General features: G+C 33.9%; 1 protein-coding gene across 4 annotated transcripts; it reads right to left on the bottom strand.

The window, feature by feature from the left end:
* Nucleotides 1-4,539: 4,539 nt before the first annotated feature.
* Nucleotides 4,540-8,870, bottom strand: LOC112741680 (protein FAR1-RELATED SEQUENCE 11). 4 transcript variants are annotated; one of them, XM_025790750.3, is made up of 4 exons: nt 8,406-8,870; nt 6,682-7,709; nt 5,822-6,265; nt 4,540-5,580 (listed from the first exon to the last, which is right to left on the bottom strand). In XM_025790750.3, the coding sequence occupies exons 2-4, from the start codon at nt 7,648-7,650 to the stop codon at nt 4,720-4,722; spliced, it is 2,274 nt and encodes a 757-aa protein (XP_025646535.1). In that variant the 5' UTR covers nt 7,651-7,709; nt 8,406-8,870; the 3' UTR covers nt 4,540-4,719. The 4 variants fall into 4 exon arrangements, with proteins under 4 accessions (XP_025646535.1, XP_025646533.1, XP_025646534.1 ...); XM_025790748.3 differs by having other exon boundaries at nt 5,813-6,265; nt 8,406-8,673; XM_025790749.3 differs by having other exon boundaries at nt 5,813-6,265; nt 6,682-7,701; nt 8,406-8,669.
* Nucleotides 8,871-19,278: the final 10,408 nt, after the last annotated feature.

Here is a 19,278-nt window from a genome sequence, read left to right as displayed (position 1 = left end):
GTTAATGTTAATTTGGCACCATAGGTTTTGTTTTGTACTTTAGCACTCACTCACCAAAACTAATTAAGATATTGTGGCTTATGACTCATGAGTCATCACAAATTCTGGCCCCTTTCACTCCAAACTTTATTGTTCCTTTCAGTTAATTCTGTTTCTCTTTTTCTCATCACAATTGACAATTATGAACAAAAGATGAGAAAAGCTACATCCTTTTAGCATCACATATAATTATTATTAAGAATAAATATATCAAACTAATTAAGTCAAATTTATTTATTGTTTTTAACCTTTATTTTTTAGAGAGTTTAGTATTTATAAAATTTATTATTTAAAATTTATAGTGAAAAAATAATTTTAAAAAATTGGCTAATATTTGGGTAAAAAAAAATTGACTTTTTAGTTGAATTCAAATATTATAGTGAAACAAAAAAAGTTAATTGTAATTTATTCTTGATAAATGGCTGGTTATAGCATTTTTTTTAATGATGTCCATATAGAATTTGAAGTTTTTAGTTAAATTTAGTTCATTATGTTCTTGAACATTAACATGGTCCATATACAAATTTAAGGAAATGTGACTACACATATATAAAAAGTCTAGAGACCAACTACAATAAAAAACCAACTAAATCAATCTCTTTTTATTTCTGATTTTGAAATTCACAAAAATAGGATAGCAGAAAATTATTTATTTATTTATTTATTTTTTTGTAAAAGATCTATTTTTCAACTAGTTGATTTGAGTTAACTTCACTCCTAATTAATTTTTTAACAAAACTTTTTTGTTATATTCTAAAGTTAAAAAACACAAAATATAAAAGTAAAAGAAATAAAATACAATTAATCCTTGTAAAAACGTCGACAACCTTAAGTTCTATAATTATGTTATATCCGTTGGTAATAACATAATGATTTTTTCACTGAGAGTTCAGAAAGAAAAAGAGAACACAAAGATTAACAGAACGGTGAGAATTGAAAATGCTTGAATAATAAGTTTTTTCTAAGCAAGAGAATTGAGGAGAAAGCGAATGAATTCTCTGCTTCAGGTTTGAGGCAAGGCATTTTCAAGATGAACGGTTGTTATTGTTCTCTATAGCTAAATATTCTTAGTTGTTGAACCTTTCTCTAGAGTTATACTATTTGTATTAGGGAAGTTATTTTCTCAATTTTAAAATTATTTTTATTATTTTAATATTTTAAATTTTTAAATAATTTAAGTAATATATAATGAAAAATAATATTATTGATTAGAGAGTGATGATATTTACTCTCTTTGTAGTCAACTTTTTTTATATATTAAATTACCATAGAAATTAGATTATTTGTCATTAATGTTGTTTCCTATATTGAGTTGATATACAATATTTCTTTTAAATTAGAGGGAAAAATATTCATGTAATATATAAATTTACATATATTCTTTAAGAGAAAATAAATGTATCAATTTAGGTCACATAAAGTAAAACAAATTAAATACTTAGCACATAAGTACAAAAAGAGCTATATTATGAGGAGGAAAATGTAAATGAGAAAGAGAGATGGAGAGAGACAAAAATAGCTGCCAATATAAACACCAAATATGTGGATTCAATTGACAAGTGGGAGTTTCATTGTCGGTGGAAATTGTGGTGCTTAATTATATATGGTGATTTATTGTGGTGTTTTTTCTTTTAATTTAATTAAAAAGAAAATAATTATACCCATAGTCCCATACACCTTATTTGTGCAATGGGCTATTTGCCTATTTCAGTATTTCTAATATGCGCTGCTTCTCTAATATTTTTCATATGTTCAGTTGTTAACAAATTATTAATAAAGAAATTCTAGAAACTCAATAAAATTTATTATTTTGATTATTGGTAGTCATTAATATTTAAAAATATAAAATAAAATATATTATTAGATTATTAGACTAAAAAAATTAAATTAAAAAAATTGAATTGATGACTAAATAATGAACAAAGATAATAAATTTTAATAATTTTTAATATTTTTTATTGATATTTTATTTTATTTATTTTTAATAAAAAAAATCCATTTTAAAAATCCCACACCCAATTAGTGCACAATATGACCAAGAATACCTCCTTTTACTCTAATATTTTTTACTTTATCTAGATTTTTAAATAACTTATTATCAAGAGTATCCAAAAAATACTAAGCTAATTAATCACAAGCATAATTAAAAAGATCCAATTGAATTCTCTAACACTTTTGCTAAAATTAGTGATTATTTTGCTAAAATCGTCCTTAACTTTTTTTCAACGTACATAATAATTATGAATATTTCAAAATGAATTTCATAGTTGTCCCAACATTCCTTTCAAGTTGTTGTCTTAATTGCGAAATGCAATCTGTGTCATTACACTTTGTCTGTACCAAACAAACATGATCCTCTTACTAGACATAACAAAACATTCAACACCATTTTCCCATAATTTTTTTATTCTTATATATATTTACTAGACACAAGAATATTCCTACTATAAGAGCTCAAATAACCACTAAGAGGGAATTATTATTTATTAGCATAGGTGCACAAGTGTTCGAATGGTATTAATTAAGGTGGATCAATCATAGCAAATCACAAAGTTAGTGGTTCTGAGCATATATAATCCCCTTCTTTAGTTCTTTTATTTATGGCTTCAAATTGCCACCATCATTGCACGCTGATTTGGTCTTTTTATTCTCGCGACCAAAAAGTGTATCTATATATGATATGATGAACCTATATGGCAGGCATGGGTCAATGCGTCATTGCTTCCCCTTTTTTTATTTTTTTTGTCAGGTGGATTGGAGAATTCCTAATTCTAAGTACAATACACACTTATACATTTTTTATATACTTATCAATTTTTTCTCCTCAGTTATAGTTGGTATGAGTTGAAACTGAGACCTTTGAAATGGAAAGAGGGCGCGTCAACTTCTTAATTAAGTGTTTTAAATTCCAATTTTCTTCAAAAAATTAAAAAAATTCCTTCAGACTTAAAAGCCTTCACTAAAAAAATGTTAAAAGAATTAATATTTTTAATAAAAAGTTATATGAAATAAATATTAATCACCGAACAATTTTTATATAAAATGTGAGACGAAATAATTTTAAGTATATTCTAGAGTTTCTCTTCATTCTTCTTTTTCTCGTACTCTCTTAGCTTAGTTCACAAACAATGATAATTAATCAGTGATATTACGTGTATAGAGAAAATTAATGATCAAATTAATTACTATTATAAAATACATATCAAAATATAAATACAAGTGCCTGATTTTTTTCCTATATAACAATTTTGATAATCATATAAATATTAAATAAAGTCCTACATATACTCGACATGTAAGCTTTGGAAATTTAAACTATTCAATAACTTTGAAGCGTGATAAATTTTGAATTAAATTGTATACTAAGCTATTGAATGATGTAAATGAGGGCATTAAGAATATATAGATTTTGATATGGAGGAGAAGTCAAGATATTCGATGAGTAATGAAATTAAGCAAGTTATTCGTTTTGCACCCCATTAAGCCCTTATCCAACTAACACTTGAATTCCCGCGTGTAATGCATAATCAACACTACAGTAATAATACTATCTCAACCTTAAAAACTCAACCCTCTACCACCATGCTTTCATCAACCACATTATTCATTTGAAAGCTATGGCTGCTTCTTCAGACAAGGCCTATTCTACCACAACCACTATAACCAGCACCAACAACCACCAAGGAAATTCTACTTCTTCTGAGGAAGTTGCTAACACAGCAACCAAATCCAATGTGGGGAAAGAATTGGCAAGGAGAGCTCTCTTGAGGTCACACCAACGTGGTAACCGGCGGCGCAAGCCTGCCAGTAACGCTGCCAAATCGTTGCCGAGCAGGCTAAGTAAGGTTTCATTGGGAGATGATTCCTCAGATTCATAGGTTTGGTGTATGACATAAGCTAGATTTTATCATATTGTAATAAGGGACACTTTCCAAAATGGCATGGAATGTAAATATAGAAGGGGTTAATTACCGAGGTTATGTTAATACTAGTAATTAGGATTCATAGTCAAGTAGTGGCAAAGAGAGGTCATAGGTTATGTACAAAAAAAACATTATTAGAATATTTTGGCAGAGACTCCAAAGAAGAAAGTTGTACCATTTGTTGGAAGCAATCCTCTGCATTTGTTTGGCATTATTAGAACTTGGAAGAGGGAAAATTTCCATGTATTAGCTGTCCATTCTGTTTCAATTTTCAGGCAATGTTTCTACAGAAAGTGCAAATAATCATTCCTTTATAGAGAGGTGAAATGACCATTCCTTCTCAAATAGGTAAGAATCATATTGTATGCCATATTGTCATTTCTTTCTTCTTTTTTTCTATTTTTTTTAAAAGACACACTCTACCATGTTATGCAAGTATCTAAACTCTATGATTACAGCACAAGGTCCACTAAGTAATCAATGTCTGCAATTCTTGCTTCAAAGGAAATTAAGCATAAATATTTATGCCTTTAATTTGAGTAAATCAAAGTTATGAAAGATCAGAAAACACCAGAAGTGAATTCAAGTAGGCTGAATTCTTAGGCCACAAACTGAGTGATAGAAACTTAACCATTTGTGTATTGCTGAATATGGAAGACACAAAATGAGGAAAAATTAACTGATTAACTAATATTGAAATAACAACAAAAGAAGCATTTACTTTGTACATCAATAATAGCAATAATTTCCTTCAAATCTACAAATACCCTAATCCATCTCCACCTAGATTATCACCTGCCATTATTGAGCAATCGGAAGGATCATGCACATATTGCCCACACAACGGCCCCGGAAACTGCCTACGCTTCCTCGTGACATCAACGACATCCCTCGCCCTTCTCTCCTTTAGCTTTCCTAAGGCAATACTATCGTGGGGGTTTGCAAAACCATGAATTATTCCATCAGTATCTTCTACCTCTGGTAGGATCAATGAATCCGACGAATAACTATATGTGATGTCATTCACCCCATGTGCCGGCGGCCTTGGAAGGGCTTTGATACGTGAAAGCGCCACAGACATTTGCTCGCAAGCAACATCAAGGCGTTCCTCTGTTTCAATGGATTCCATTATAAGCGTCGAAACCATGGATTCCAAAAATTGCATCCTTTCAGGCTGATCCCTTGTTGTTACGCCCCGAAACTGGTTGACAGAAGACAAACTACCACCTCTCCAACGGGTGGGTAGGTATTGGTCAGGGATGTGAAAACAGTTATTGGTCGACATGACACGTAGAACATGTCTGCATAAGGTTCCTGAAAACTCAAACAGGTGGCAGCTGCAGGTAATGTGCGCTTGACAAGGAACCCAAAATACTTTGCAGCCTCCGTCCGTCTGAGTGTGATGTCTGACCTGGAAGCAACCTTCATCCACCAGAAAGGATGCATACTGCGGCGCCAAAACTAGCTCATCCTGGAGTTTACTTAAGGCATAAGGTGTAAGGACAGTGGCAGCATGAGATTCGACAGGCGAGCCTGTTTTGAGGCACACTTTCTGCGCTTTCCGTTGCATTTTTTGCTTCAATCCAGCCCGGTCGTTAAAATCAACAATATCTGCTACCTGCAAAAACCAACCACCAAGACACCTGTAAATAAAATTCACTATGGCACGGCGTATGCATATCAATAAAAATGAAGAGTGCATTTGCGAGCTAGAATCATGATAGAAAAGGGAGGGAATGAAATGGCTTTATGAGTAAAATGGAGTCCATTTTACATAGTAAGCCCTTCCCTTCCTACCCTTTTTCTCCAAAGTTCCAAATCACAAACACACCCTAAAGGAAACAAATTACATCACAGACTTGCTCAACAAAGTGGTCCAATTGAGATTGAGCGCTCAAGAACCGTTGGATGAAAGCATTAATGGACTCGGATTGACTTGTGCTGGTCAATCCTGCAAAGAAGTAACGCCTCAAGAATGGTAGAGCCCAAAACATCCTTAATGAATGTAGGCTAATAATATGTTTGTTCGTGTGGAGTCGATATTTATCAATCATTTGTCTCCACCCTTCTTCGAAATCTTCCATCAGTTCCAAATTGTAGAGCTGGAGGAAGTCAGCTTTCCACTCGTCATAATGAGATCCAAGTAGAACAGAAAACCAGTCAGACAACTTAGAAAGAATATGCCATATACAAAAGGCATGTTTTGTTTCTGGCATTTCAACAGCAATAGCTTCTTTCAGCCACATGTTATGATCAGTTAATATTGTTTGCGGAGCTTTTCCTTTCATGAAGCCCATGAAAGCCTGCATGAATGTCAATCAGGAAAATAAACTAATCAATCATGTCTTAAGAGCATCGCATGAAGGAAACCGAGTAATAAAGATAGACACAAAGGCATCAGTCAATGGACTGCATGTCTTCATCATTATTCTTCTTTAAAGAAAAGAAATCATAAATCTAAAGGTATGTTTCAAAAAGGGTGTGGAAATTTTCAGGGATGAGTTTTAGTGTAAAGTTACACATGTAGCTCATCCTTGAAAATTTCCACTTCATTTTAGTCCCAAGCCAAAGTTACCCTGGGTATGGATTATGGAATCGCACACATGAATATTTTCCACTTCACTTTTCTCTTGCAAAATGCTAGAATTATTGAAGCTTTGGATAAAATAATTAATAAATAAAATACACGATATCAATTCCTAGCAAGAGATAATCTCACCTTTAAAGCCCATGAAAAAGACTGCATATTTTCATCCCGTAGAAGTGTGCAACCAAAGAAACAAGTCATCCCATGATTGTCCACTCCAAGCCAAATTCCCAACAGCATGTCATAGGCATCTACTCGGTGTGTGGTGTCAAAAACCAAAGCATCTCCAAATGACTCGTACGATTGAACAGATGAGCTGTAAGACCATGCAATATGCTCCAGCCTGTTATTACTGTCTATCTTGAATTCATACTTGAAATTTGGATTTTCATCTTTTAATCTCTTGCACATAGCAATTAGATCAATGGCATCATTGTCTCTTTCAACATTTCTGAAAGACTGCAACAGGTTTCTCACATCCATTTCTGTAAAAGGAAGGCAACCGACTTTGATGCCTTTCTCTAGTTCCATCAATCTTAACATTTGCCTCACTGACATTCCTGCTTTAGCAAACATGCATATGCGGCTCTTGTCATCAGGAGATATTGTGCAGTATGCCGGAAGAAGCCGCACCTCATTAGATTTTAACAACTCGTGATTGTGGACATTGCTAAAGCCAGTAACACGCCACTCAGGGACATCAAAATCCGACTTTTTAACAATACGCAAGTATGCTTGGCAACCACAACGAGATGATTTGCGGTTCCTTTGCATCTTCCCATCATCAGAAGGTTTGACCTGGGGGTATCCACCACGATGGCAAGTAAAATCCCTCCTTGTGACTCCACGACCAACACCATCCTTCCCTCGAGTGCGGTGTCGCCGAATTGAAAAGCCACACTGCTTAGCAAAACTGCAATAGAATTCATAAGCAGCTTCTTGAGAAACAAATCTCTGACCAATAAAAGGAACAAGGTTGACAGAAGTCTGTCTTGATAAAATTGTCTCCTCTGGTGTTTCCTCAATTGTGCCAATCTCATCCTGAGACAAATCTGTGCAATTCTCGGACGATTCCAGCACCAGACTGGTTCCTTCTGACATTTTGTCCTTTTGTAATAAATAGAAGGATTTTTTTTCTGCAGATGTTTAAACCTGAAACACTAGAAACAAGGAAAAAAATCACCTCAAATATGATAACAGACTATGGAATTTCAACACTCCACACAACAATTTTTATCCTTCCAAAACACCCTAAAAACAAATCATCAGACACATGAAAACCCTCTAACTGAAAAAGCAAGTAAGCAACATAAAGAACATCGAAGTAAAGCACAAAAGCCCTTTTTTCTCCTTGGGATTATAAAAAGTGTATCCGATCAAAAGAGAGTCAGCAAAGTGACTGCATTCCTTGTAGAAGGGAACATCACCCTCAGTAGTTTAGTTTAGCCAAGGCACACTTCCAATTGGATGTCAGAACACCCTAAAAACTGATCAACTTCAGAATCTACATTTGACAGGTGTATGGATACCAATGCACATGATATTCAAGACTTCACCTAAGGCTCAACTTGTTAACTCATAAGGGTTAAATCCTAAAATCCTAAACTTGATTTGGGAATAAGAGCTATCCAGTTAACCAAAGAGTGTCATAACCTTGACAGGTACAAATACAAATATAGGAACTCTCTCAAGAGAGTCACTTCACTTGCATTTCTACTTCATTGTCCAAGAATCTCAAATACCCCATTTCACACAATTACAATAATAATAATAATGATGATGTATTGCAAAAAAGGAATAAACTTTCTAAAATTGAAAATCTTGAAAAGAGTATGAAAATGGTTAGGAGATCTTACCAGGTTAGGATCGGTGGCGGGTGGCAGAAGGAGGAAGGGTTAGCAAACTGAGTTCAACGGTCGATAACAAACTCTAAGGTTCTATATGTTTTGCGCTAAAACAATTAATATTAATAACTAATAAATAAAATAAAAGAATGAAGTAGTAAATGAAGATTGAAGTGGCGGGGAGTAGGAGGAGTAAAGCGCATCCCAGGGAGAAGGATAATGATTTGCAAGCACGATAACCTTATCGTGCGCCGCGGGGATGCACACTGCGCATCTAACTTTGCTAAAACCTAACGGTGTAGACTAGAACCCATAGTAGTCGGGTCGGGTCGGATTTAATCGACCAATCCATTTACCCGTCCCCACTTACACCTCTGCCTACTGCCTACTGCCTACTGCCTAACACAGTAACACTCTTCAACTACTTCAGCCTTCAAAAGTTGCAGACATTTTTTAATTCGAATAAAAAAAATAGAAACGTCCAAAGAAAAAAGGCAATAATAGATGACCAAAAATCGTTCCAAATCTGCATGGAACTCTGGATCATGTATTACATATGTACAATCCTAGGCCTGCAATAAAGAACATTTCGATGGTTTAGCCAAAGTTGTTACATTTAACATCTATTGTTTCTAATGACAAAAATAAAAATAATAAAGTATTATTTTAATCTCTAATATTTAAATTAAATTTTAATTTAATTATTAATATTTTAAATATTTTATTTTTATCTTAAATAATTTTAAATAAATTTAATATTATTCTACAATTAAATTTAACACAAATAATTAATAGAGTGAGTGACATAGATATTAATAATGTAATTATTAAGTTATATTTTTTTTTTTGTATTAGAAAAACACAACTAAAACTTTTTTGTAATATCTTATTTTTTTCAATTTTTTCTTGTACAAAATATCCTAATTTTAGCAATTAATCATTAATGTTCTAGAATTAAAAGAAAATTGTTATGTTGGTGACTGTTAGTATTTTACTTAGAATAAAGCTCTACATTCAAGCAAAATACTGAGTTAAGTCCCATTTTGGTCTCTAAGATTGGCAAGTTGCACTGATTTAGTCCTTCAGATCCCGATTGCACTAAATTAGTCCCCCAGATTCGAAAAAATGCACCACGTTAGTCCTTATCCTATTTTCGGTCACCGGAGCACTGACGCCGTTAGTGACGTGGCCAAATATTGCCACGCTAGACACACTAATGGTTAGATAACGTGGCTTAAAATTTGATTAGTTCCAATTTAGTCCTTATCCCCTTTTTAAAACCTGAATTCATCCCGTGACTTCATCATCTTCTTCTTCTTCCCATTTCTCTCTGGTTCTTCGTCTCCTACTCCTTCCGAGTTTACCATCATGATTGCAAATGGGAGCCAGAGTTCCATGCGGTCCAACACAAGGAGTTCCAGTCGAAGTAGAGCATCGGGTGTTCCACAGTGGTGTGGGTGTGGGTGCTGCCCTGTTCTTCGATGGTCCACAACAGAGGCTAACCCTAACAAGTCATTCTTTGGGTGTCCTAACTACAATGTTAATGGTAAGAGGTGGTGTGGTTTGTTTGTCTGGGCTGACATTGGAGAAGAAGACTTCAGAGGAAGGATAATTTATACTGTGGATGGTGACCAAGTTAGGGTGGATTTAGCTTGGAGAATTGGAAAATTAGAGGGTGAAGTTAGAACCCAAAAAATGTATATTTTATTTCTGGCTTTGTTTATAGTGTTTGTTGCTGGTTTTATGTTGGTAGTTAAAGGTTGAAGATGATTTTGTTTTACTGTGGTCAGGGTTAATGTGTAGTAGAAGAAAGAAAAAGTCTCCTTCTCACATTTTCAAGTTGTTAGTCATTGATAAACGTGAAGCAAGTTATTTTCTGTCATCCAATGAAATTGTTGAAAAAAATTACAAAAAAGAAATCTAGGGTAGCATAATTAAAGCTGGAACAAATTGTCATAATAATGATAATAATATGTTACCATATCAATAAGTGTCAACAAAAGTAACAATACCCCTGCTATATTAATGACAACTCTTTCAGAAAAGTAAAGACTTGTTCTAAATCCAAAATACACCCATGCTAAAGGATAGAGAGTGCCATCATTGTTATATTGTATCCAAATATATAAACAGTCTACTACCATAAAATCATGCTACAAAACAAAAAGTATTATTCACAAAAAGATTCACAGTTTTATCCAAAATAGGCTGCACAAATCAAGTACATCTTCATTTCTTCTTCCTCGGTGGCTTGAAGCCAGGTGTTGGGACAAATTTGAGAAAGTTGGCTAATGTGAAAGATGTGGCTGAGCTTGCTCCTTGTAATGAATCCATAGTGACCGATCCTGATGATGATGGTGAGGACCTCCTTCTGGTCTGCAACTTGAATGGCCTCGCAGATGGATCCTGTTTCATTTAAATAGGACATAATTTTAGTTGAATGTGCATAGGAATATTAAATATGGTTTGTGTCGATCTCAACCACCTGGGCATCAACTGGTGCAGGTGCCTGAGCAGGGGCTTCTGGAGGAGCCTGAGCTTGTGCATTGGGTTTTGTCTTAGCAGCAGCGACAGCTGCAGCTGCAGTAGCAAGAGCTTGAGCAACATCAGCTGCTCTCTTTTTTGGACAACCCCTCTTTGTGTGCCCCTTCTGTAGATAGTATCTGCAAGTAAAGGGTTTAAGTTGTCTCTTTAGAGTCCCAGTTGTCTTAAATTTCTTGCTTCCTTCGTTATCCTCATCTGCATCCTTTCTCCTTTTCTTTGTGAGTGGTCCTATCTTCTTCTTTTTCTTTGGAGCTTGTGGCCTATTCTGCTCAAATTTATCCCAAAGAGATTGTCCAGGCAATGGATTTATATAATGTGTATAAGTGTCTCTATAGGCGTCCATGGTGAGCCACTTATGGCAGAAATCTTCAGGTCTCTTATTCACCCTTGCGATAGCCACACACGCATGCACACAAGGCATTCCTGAAGTAATTAACAAAGTAATGTGTTATTAAAGTATTTAATTATTCGCAAATAAAGAGGATCTAAAGGCTGGTTAGTTACCCGTTAACATCCAAAATTGACATGTGCACAGTCGCTTGCCCAAATCCACCACCATGTTAGTTGGATGACCATGCACTTCAAACTTCTCATACTCATCATCTCTAGTCCAGATTGACATCCAACTTTTAGACTCCTTCCTGATCTTGTCCACCTACTTTGAACCACAGGTGGTAGCTTTTCCACATGGTTGGCTAGCTTAACTTTGTTTTTAGCGATTGTTCTCATGACAAACATTCTGACCTCCTCAAGTAGCGTGATGATTGGCTTGGCCCTTGCTTCTTTGATTCTTGCATTAAAGACCTCGCATGCGTTATTGCAGATATTATCAAGTTTAGAAGCATGACTAAATGCTGACTTTGTCCACGAGTCCCTAGGCCACTTGTTCAGGTAATTCCAGGCCTCTTCATTAATTTTCTTAATCTTCTTCATGTTGTCAGAGAAATCTTGATAAGTGGTTGATCTTGCGCATTCCCAAAGTAACCCCCTTAACTCTAAATCTTTTCACTGCTTGTTAAATTTCCTCCATAAGTGCCACACGCAGAATCTATGGTGGACATGAGGCATAACCTCCTGGATTGCAGACAGCAAGCCCTGCATGTGAACACAATACATGTCGTGATACATAACAGTCCTTAAGATATGATAAAGGTACCCATAATAGTTCCTAACTTTTGTTTAATGAACCTGAAATGGTCCCTTACATTTAAATCGTTCCTTATTACTGTTCCTAGGTCACATTACACATAAAGAAAACTGTTCACAAATATTTCCATCAGTCAATACACAGCTTTTCAGGCCAACATGTCAACAATTAACGAACAATTTACATTAACTAGCAGTATGCTAACTTTTGATAACTTTTTTGTAATAATAGAGTATACTATGAAAGGGCAAGGTTTACCTTTTGCATGTCGCTCATAAAGCACCATTTATTTTCTTTATAGTCTCCGAGGTCCTCATGGAGTAGCTCCAGAAACCACCTCCAATTCTCCGTGTTTTCGACATCCACAATTGCCCATGCTATAACATAGATGTGATGATTTGCGTCCTGACCCACTACTGATAAAATCTGGCCTCCAGTCTGTGTTTTAAGGAATGCCCCGTCTAAACCAATCAGACGCCTACACCCTGCCTTAAAACCATTCTTGTACCCACTAAGACATACATACATCCTCTGAAAGATCACCTCTCCATCTGGTTGTGGGATGGTGCCAATTCTAACTGTTGATCCTGGATTACACTTTAAGAGTATTTTTCCATAGTCCCTGACCATTGCATATTGGGCCTTCTCGTCTCCATATACCACAGCTCTAGCGTCTGCCAAGTCTCTAGAAATTGAATTCTTATTTAACACCAGGTCACACTTAGACTTGAAGTACACAGCTGCCTCACATTGTCTGAAGTTAGGATATTTCCTAACCTTCTTCACTAACTTGCTAGTCAACCAGTTCCTATTTGCAGCTCAGTTAGTGGCTTCTCTAGCACATGTGTGGTCATCACTGAAAGTTTTTATCTGCCAACATGTTTTCTCATGATCCCGTGAGGCATAAACCACCCAATTGCACTCCCCAGCCTTACAGACAGCCCTACATCTCACAGCATCGTTCTTAATAAACTGAATCCATCGACCTTCTTGAATTGTAAACTCTCTCACTACCTCTCTGAACTCAGACTTTGTATTAAACTTCATCCCCACCTCAAATTTTAAATCACCGAACCGAATGCCATCTCTAAATACTGGAAATACATCATCTGGCTCTTCTTCAGAAAATTCATCTTCCGAAGGAGGAGGAGTCTTTATTTCCTCAGAGTGCCAAGAGTTGGCCCCATCAGACTCTGTTCCAGGATCCAAAGCATTGTCCAGGCCTTCATCTCCTGTGACAGGGACTTCTAAGAAACTTAAGTCCACCTCACACTCCTCATCATCCACCACCAATGCATCATCATCGTTAATAAACTTCCTCTTAGACTTTGCAAGTGCCTCAGCAGGTGCATGCTTCAACCTAGAGTCTCTTTTCTTGGTTTCACATTTTTTTTTCAACTACATCATCATCACTTAAGCTATCATCTCTCCCAGGTTCATATGAACTGTCCTCCGTGGTGTATTCATCTTCAGAGGAAGACAACATCAGAACTTATTTTTTCTTGTGATGTTGCTATACCTTCCTCACTTTTGAACCAGACCTTGTGCAATAGGTTTTAGTAGTAATTTTGGGCTTTGGATTTACTTTGGGCTTGGACACAGAATTCAGGTTGGGCTTGGGCTTGGAGACATTCTTCAGGTTGGCCTTGGCCTTGGAGGAGGATGTAGTATTGGATTTCGGATTTGGGTTGGCCTTTGAAATGGGTTTAGTTTTTGGGGTAACTAGAGGAGTCTTACTAACAGGCTTTGCAGTAGTAGCTTGGCTAGGATTAGAGTTGGATGTAGTAGTGGGATTATTTTTTTGGGGTGTTGGGTTATTAGCACCAGGTTCTGTTGGTTCTGTGCTCTTGGGTGGTGAGGTATTATGCATTGGTTCATTGTTGTTAGAGAATGGAGTGTCATTAGCAGGGGCAGTGGGTATATTAGTTTGGTTTAGGATCTTGTCTAGTAGGGGTTCATTGTCGGGTTCATCACTAAGCACTCTGAGCTTATCAAGGTCACCCTCAACATACACAACAATCTCATTCCCCTCAAGAATTTCTGGTGTTGAAACTGCATGCTCAAAGTAAACATCAACCAGCCCATCATTCTTTTCAGCCATGAAACACATCTCTCTCAACTCATCATCAGAATTCAGAGCTCTTAAACCACTATCTAAACTCCTCCCGGGAACATGCCACCAACATTCTCCTATCCTATCATATCCTAGTTTTTTTATAATAATTTCTCACCCAAAATACATCTAAAGTATCTACATCAATGTCACCAACGCATGCCTTCTTATCAGGAGAATATATAGTCATCCCTTTTTCATCTTTCTGAAATTTTTTCCCATGGTGGAACATAATATCTAACTGCACATCCATCTGCATGATTAAAAAAAATTATTTTCATCACCAGTTCCACACAATGATCACTTTAAGATAGTTTTCATCAACTACATTCATACATGGTAGAGAGATATATCAAAATAAAACACAGTTATCCACCATCAAAACAGAGCATGAAGACAAACCCCTAAAAGTAGTGCCACACAACATCGAAATAAAACCCTAGCACAAAATCCACTACAAACCTTAGAAAATAACAATATACAAACCAATAAACTATGATCAACAACCATCAACGCATTCCCTAAAATTTGAAAAAATAAAATTTTAATCTCTTCACTAACCTCGGTGACGGAACAGAAGCTCCTTGTAGTGGCGAACCAACTCCTCAGACAACCGTACAGTGTTCACTCGTGATCCAACAATCTCCAGAAATCCTATTGCAGTTACCCGTTCCTATTTTGAGTCACTCATGGAAGAGAAACGTTTTTCCACTGCGTCACTCATGGAGGAGTTGAAGACGAAGAGTGGAGACAAAAGAGGGATATGCAAACGTTTTGTTTTCCATCACATACAAACGACGTCGCTCAAAGGGGTTTTTTAGCGCCAAATCAAAAACGACGTCGTTTTATAGTGTCCAGCGTGGCAATATTTGGCCACGTCACTAACGGCGTCAGTGCTCCGGTGACGGAAAATAGGATAAGGACTAATGTGGTGCATTTTTTCGAATCTGGGGGACTAATTTAGTGCAATTGGGATCTGGAAGACTAAATCAGTGCAACTCGCCAATCTCAGGGACCAAAATGGGGCTTAACTCCAAAATACTTAACCAAGTCTAACCAAGATGTTATAACAACTTTTCAAATCACGCGCCTCCTTCTCTTTTTCCTTTTCCTTTTTCTTCTCCTTCTCTTTCTCTGTTTCTTTCTCCTTCTCCTTCTCCTCGTCTTTAAGTAATTTTTTAACTGTTTGTTCAAATCTGAATCGAATTCGGTTCATTTGTGAATTGAGTTAGGTTCACTTGATACTACTTTTAAGTATTCACCAAATCTGTTATTCCTTAAGAAATCATGTTCATCTCTTAGTTTAACTGAGTTTATTTGCATGCAGAAATGAATTGAAATGTACTTTTCTTGCTGATTGAATGTTTATCAGTTTTTATTTAAATCTGAATCGAATTCGGTTCATTTGTGAATTGAGTTAGGTTCACTTGATACTACTGTTGAGTATTCACCAAATTTGTATCAAATTCGGTTCATTTCTGGATCCAAATGAACCTCAATTAAAAGGAGAGAAAAAGAAAAAATGCAGCAACAACAGCAACAATAAAAGAATGATGATTGAGAGAAGAAGAATGCGAAGACGAAAAAGGAGGAAAGCGAAGAAGAAGAAAAAACGCGAAGATGAAGACGAAGAAGTGTTATTGAAACGCCCGTGTGTACACGCTGGTGTAATGAAAGTGGTTTTTGTTGAGTTTGGGCCTTCTTGATTGGACTTAGATACAAAAATGTGTGAATGTGTAGTTAGACTGTTTTACTTATGTTCTAAAATCAAATGATATTAGTTCTTTAATAGATTAATTGTTCAAATCAAATTTAACGGTGAGATAACATTCAATCCGTTTGAAAACTTTTGAAACTAAAATAAGACATTTAAAATTTATTAAAATTAAAATAAAAAATTTAAAATGTTAAAGCTAAATTAACACTTGGTCTAAATATTGGAGACAAAAATAATGCTTTACCAAAAAAAAATTATTCACATAACATGAAAATAATAGTTAAAATGTTTATATATAACTAACTTGAGTTGACTTAGTATTAATTCTCTAGTCCGTTTGATAAAGTATTGGGAGTTTGAATTTTGTGGTGTATATGTAATAATTTATTGATAAATAATAAAATTTTAATTTATAATGGATCAATCATTGACCTACTAAATTAAACAATAATAAAATAAAATATTATTTTATATTATTTAATCAAATATATTAAATTATTTAACAATCCTTGTTATCTTCATTTCTTGAAGAGGTCTCCATTAGAATAGTCAATCGATAGGGAATCACTTAATGGAAAAAAAAAATGTTTGTAAAAATTAGCGGTCAATTTGGTTTTATATACTTTTTACTTTTAGAAATTGTAAAAAATAATTATTATAAGTTAATGAGCTATAGCTCAAAGTACATAATCTCTCTATCCTCACCTAAATATCTCGAATTTGAGTCTCACTGTTAATTTTGAAAAACAAAAATTATTATTATTATAAACCAAAATACCAAATAGCCTTTAGATTTTGAAAAAATTGATTAGGATATCTTCCAAGAATAGTCCAAAAATTCATGGTAACGAGTAACGACAGAGATGAAAATGGATAATTGGAGCTAATGGGCTTTATTGGGCCGTTTTTAAATCGATTAAATAAATGTTAAATCAGTCCAAAATGGCGATACAGAAAGATAACCAAAAACCTTATATTGTTGAAGTCCTATGGCCTGTAAAACTTGGATACATCTTTTAATTGGAAAAAGTGAAACAAAAACCAATAGCAAATGACTAAATCATATTTTGAGAAATTTACAACACACTGACCAAAAAAAAAAAAAAAGAAATTTACAACACTGGGCCTGCAATTGCAAATGAAAAAAAAAATAATAAAAAAGTAAAAAACTACTCTCTCTAAAATTTAAGGGTCAATTTGATTTTACCTTTCATTTTTTAATAATTTTGTAAAAAATAGAAAATAGAAAATAAAATTTTATTATACACTAAATAACTTTTGTGATTTGAAAAATTGAGTAGAACAACTCTCATTTACAAGACTCTGGTGGGTCGTAATTGTGAGGGCATTTTTTTTCAGATATGATAAATTCTTCTTAAAGCTGGTGCTTTTAAAAAAAAAAAAAAAATCTCAAGGTGAGACTTAACAATACAAAACGTTTTATTGAGAATTTGGTTCTTGCTTATTATGTGGTAGTAAATTTTCTCACTAGTATATTAGTATATTCACCACTAATTAACTTAGTTATTTATACGGTACCATATAAGAGGTTCCACAAACATCAACTGTTTTGTAGTTGATTAAAAAACGAGGTGGAAGAAGAAACAATCTTGTTCTTCCAATAGAATATACACATTAAATAAATAAATAAATAATAACTAAATATTTTAGAATAATTTAGGGGCATGCATTCAACAAGACATAGTAGTTTATTTTTCTTTCTGTGTCGGCAAGAACAGCAAACTACCTTTTAAATTTGATGTGATATGAGAATAAACATGTCTTCACCATCGGATTTGCCCTCAAAACTTAACTCCTGTTTATGTTTTCTTTAATTTAGACAATCCTGGATCTCATGTAAACATATTTTTCTTTTTCATTTGATTTACTTACTTTCTAAATATAGGGTTTAGGTTAAAATACCATAAAATATTTTTATCAATTTATAAAAATTGAAATTTGTTAAAAAATTAGAATGTACTTATTATATGATAGATATATAATAATATATGTATTTCTTTATTAACTTAAATTTTTTAAACAAGTAATTCTATGACATAAGATCAAAATTTTTTTAGCTTAATAATTTTAGAATTCAATTTTTATTGATTAAAGGAAATTAATGTACGACAAAAAAAAAAGTAAGATTCACGCAAATTAAATGATTTCATAATAATATAGCTAGATTATTATCTGAAAGAAAATCCCACATTGGAGTCCAACACTTCAAAAAAAATCTTATGAAATTTTCAGATTCATAGTATAGCACCTCTATAAAAGGGATCAACCAGAATCTTTCGCACATAGTCTTTTTGGATTGGCTGATTCTTAATGACATCACCAATGATAGTCTAAAAGACCTTAAAAGAACCACCATTATAAAAACTAATTATTATTATTATTATTACAGGAGAATCCAAACCTCATAAAAAAAAAATTGAGATGTTAACTCTTTGATATAAAATTATTTTTCAAATATTAGTCCAAGAGATTCGTAACATCACTTTTATCAAAAACTAAATACATATAATCAATTTGAGTTGGTTGAATGATCATCTAATATTTAAATAAATGTCAAATATTTAAATTTTATTTTGTTTATGCAAAAATTTATTAGCTAACAACATACTTTTAAATAGAACTTAAATTTATAACAAATTAGTCATTGATACGTCAAATTAAAAAAATGCCGTACAAACGAAAAATGATATATATATGTTAGTGACCATTAATTGATTAGATTGCTTAGTGCTTTTACATCGTTTGAGTGACATTTTATATTGTCTCACTAACACACGTAGATCTTATGAGAAACAAATTAATTTTGTAAACAGGGTCCGGTGTACGTGCTAATATATGTTTATATAAGACAAAATTAGCAATACCATCGTGACACAGTGTTTGAATATGCCTAGAGATTTGATGTAGAATTAAAATATGCATCAGCTTATAGATAGATAGCTTTCTTATAAGGGATATAATTTATGTATCCGTCCCCTACCATGTTTGCTACATCTCGGTCTTAGTGTCTTTCGTCGTTTTCTCGCTGCTTCCGATCAATGGTGTCCCAATCCCATCATTCAATACTCTTCAACACAAGAATCATTCAATACTCTATCAATTCATTTTATTCTTCTAATTTTTTATTTATTTTAATAACAACTATAGGGAGCCACCGTTAATTCAGCTAACATTTAAAAATCAGTTAGCATTTTAACTTTTAAAAAAATCCAAACAAAAAACAATAAAACCATGCAAATTTCGAGTAAAAATAACATTTAAAAGTGAAACAAACTAATACTAATTCAAAGTTTATAATTTAAAATTTAGGACAAATAATTTTAAATTTTGGGTAGCAGAAGGT

The sequence above is a fragment of the Arachis hypogaea genome, chromosome 14 (assembly GCF_003086295.3).
Source record: "Arachis hypogaea cultivar Tifrunner chromosome 14, arahy.Tifrunner.gnm2.J5K5, whole genome shotgun sequence".
Classification (NCBI taxonomy): Eukaryota; Viridiplantae; Streptophyta; class Magnoliopsida; order Fabales; family Fabaceae; genus Arachis; species Arachis hypogaea.
This window is presented reverse-complemented; position numbering and strand designations above follow the sequence as displayed.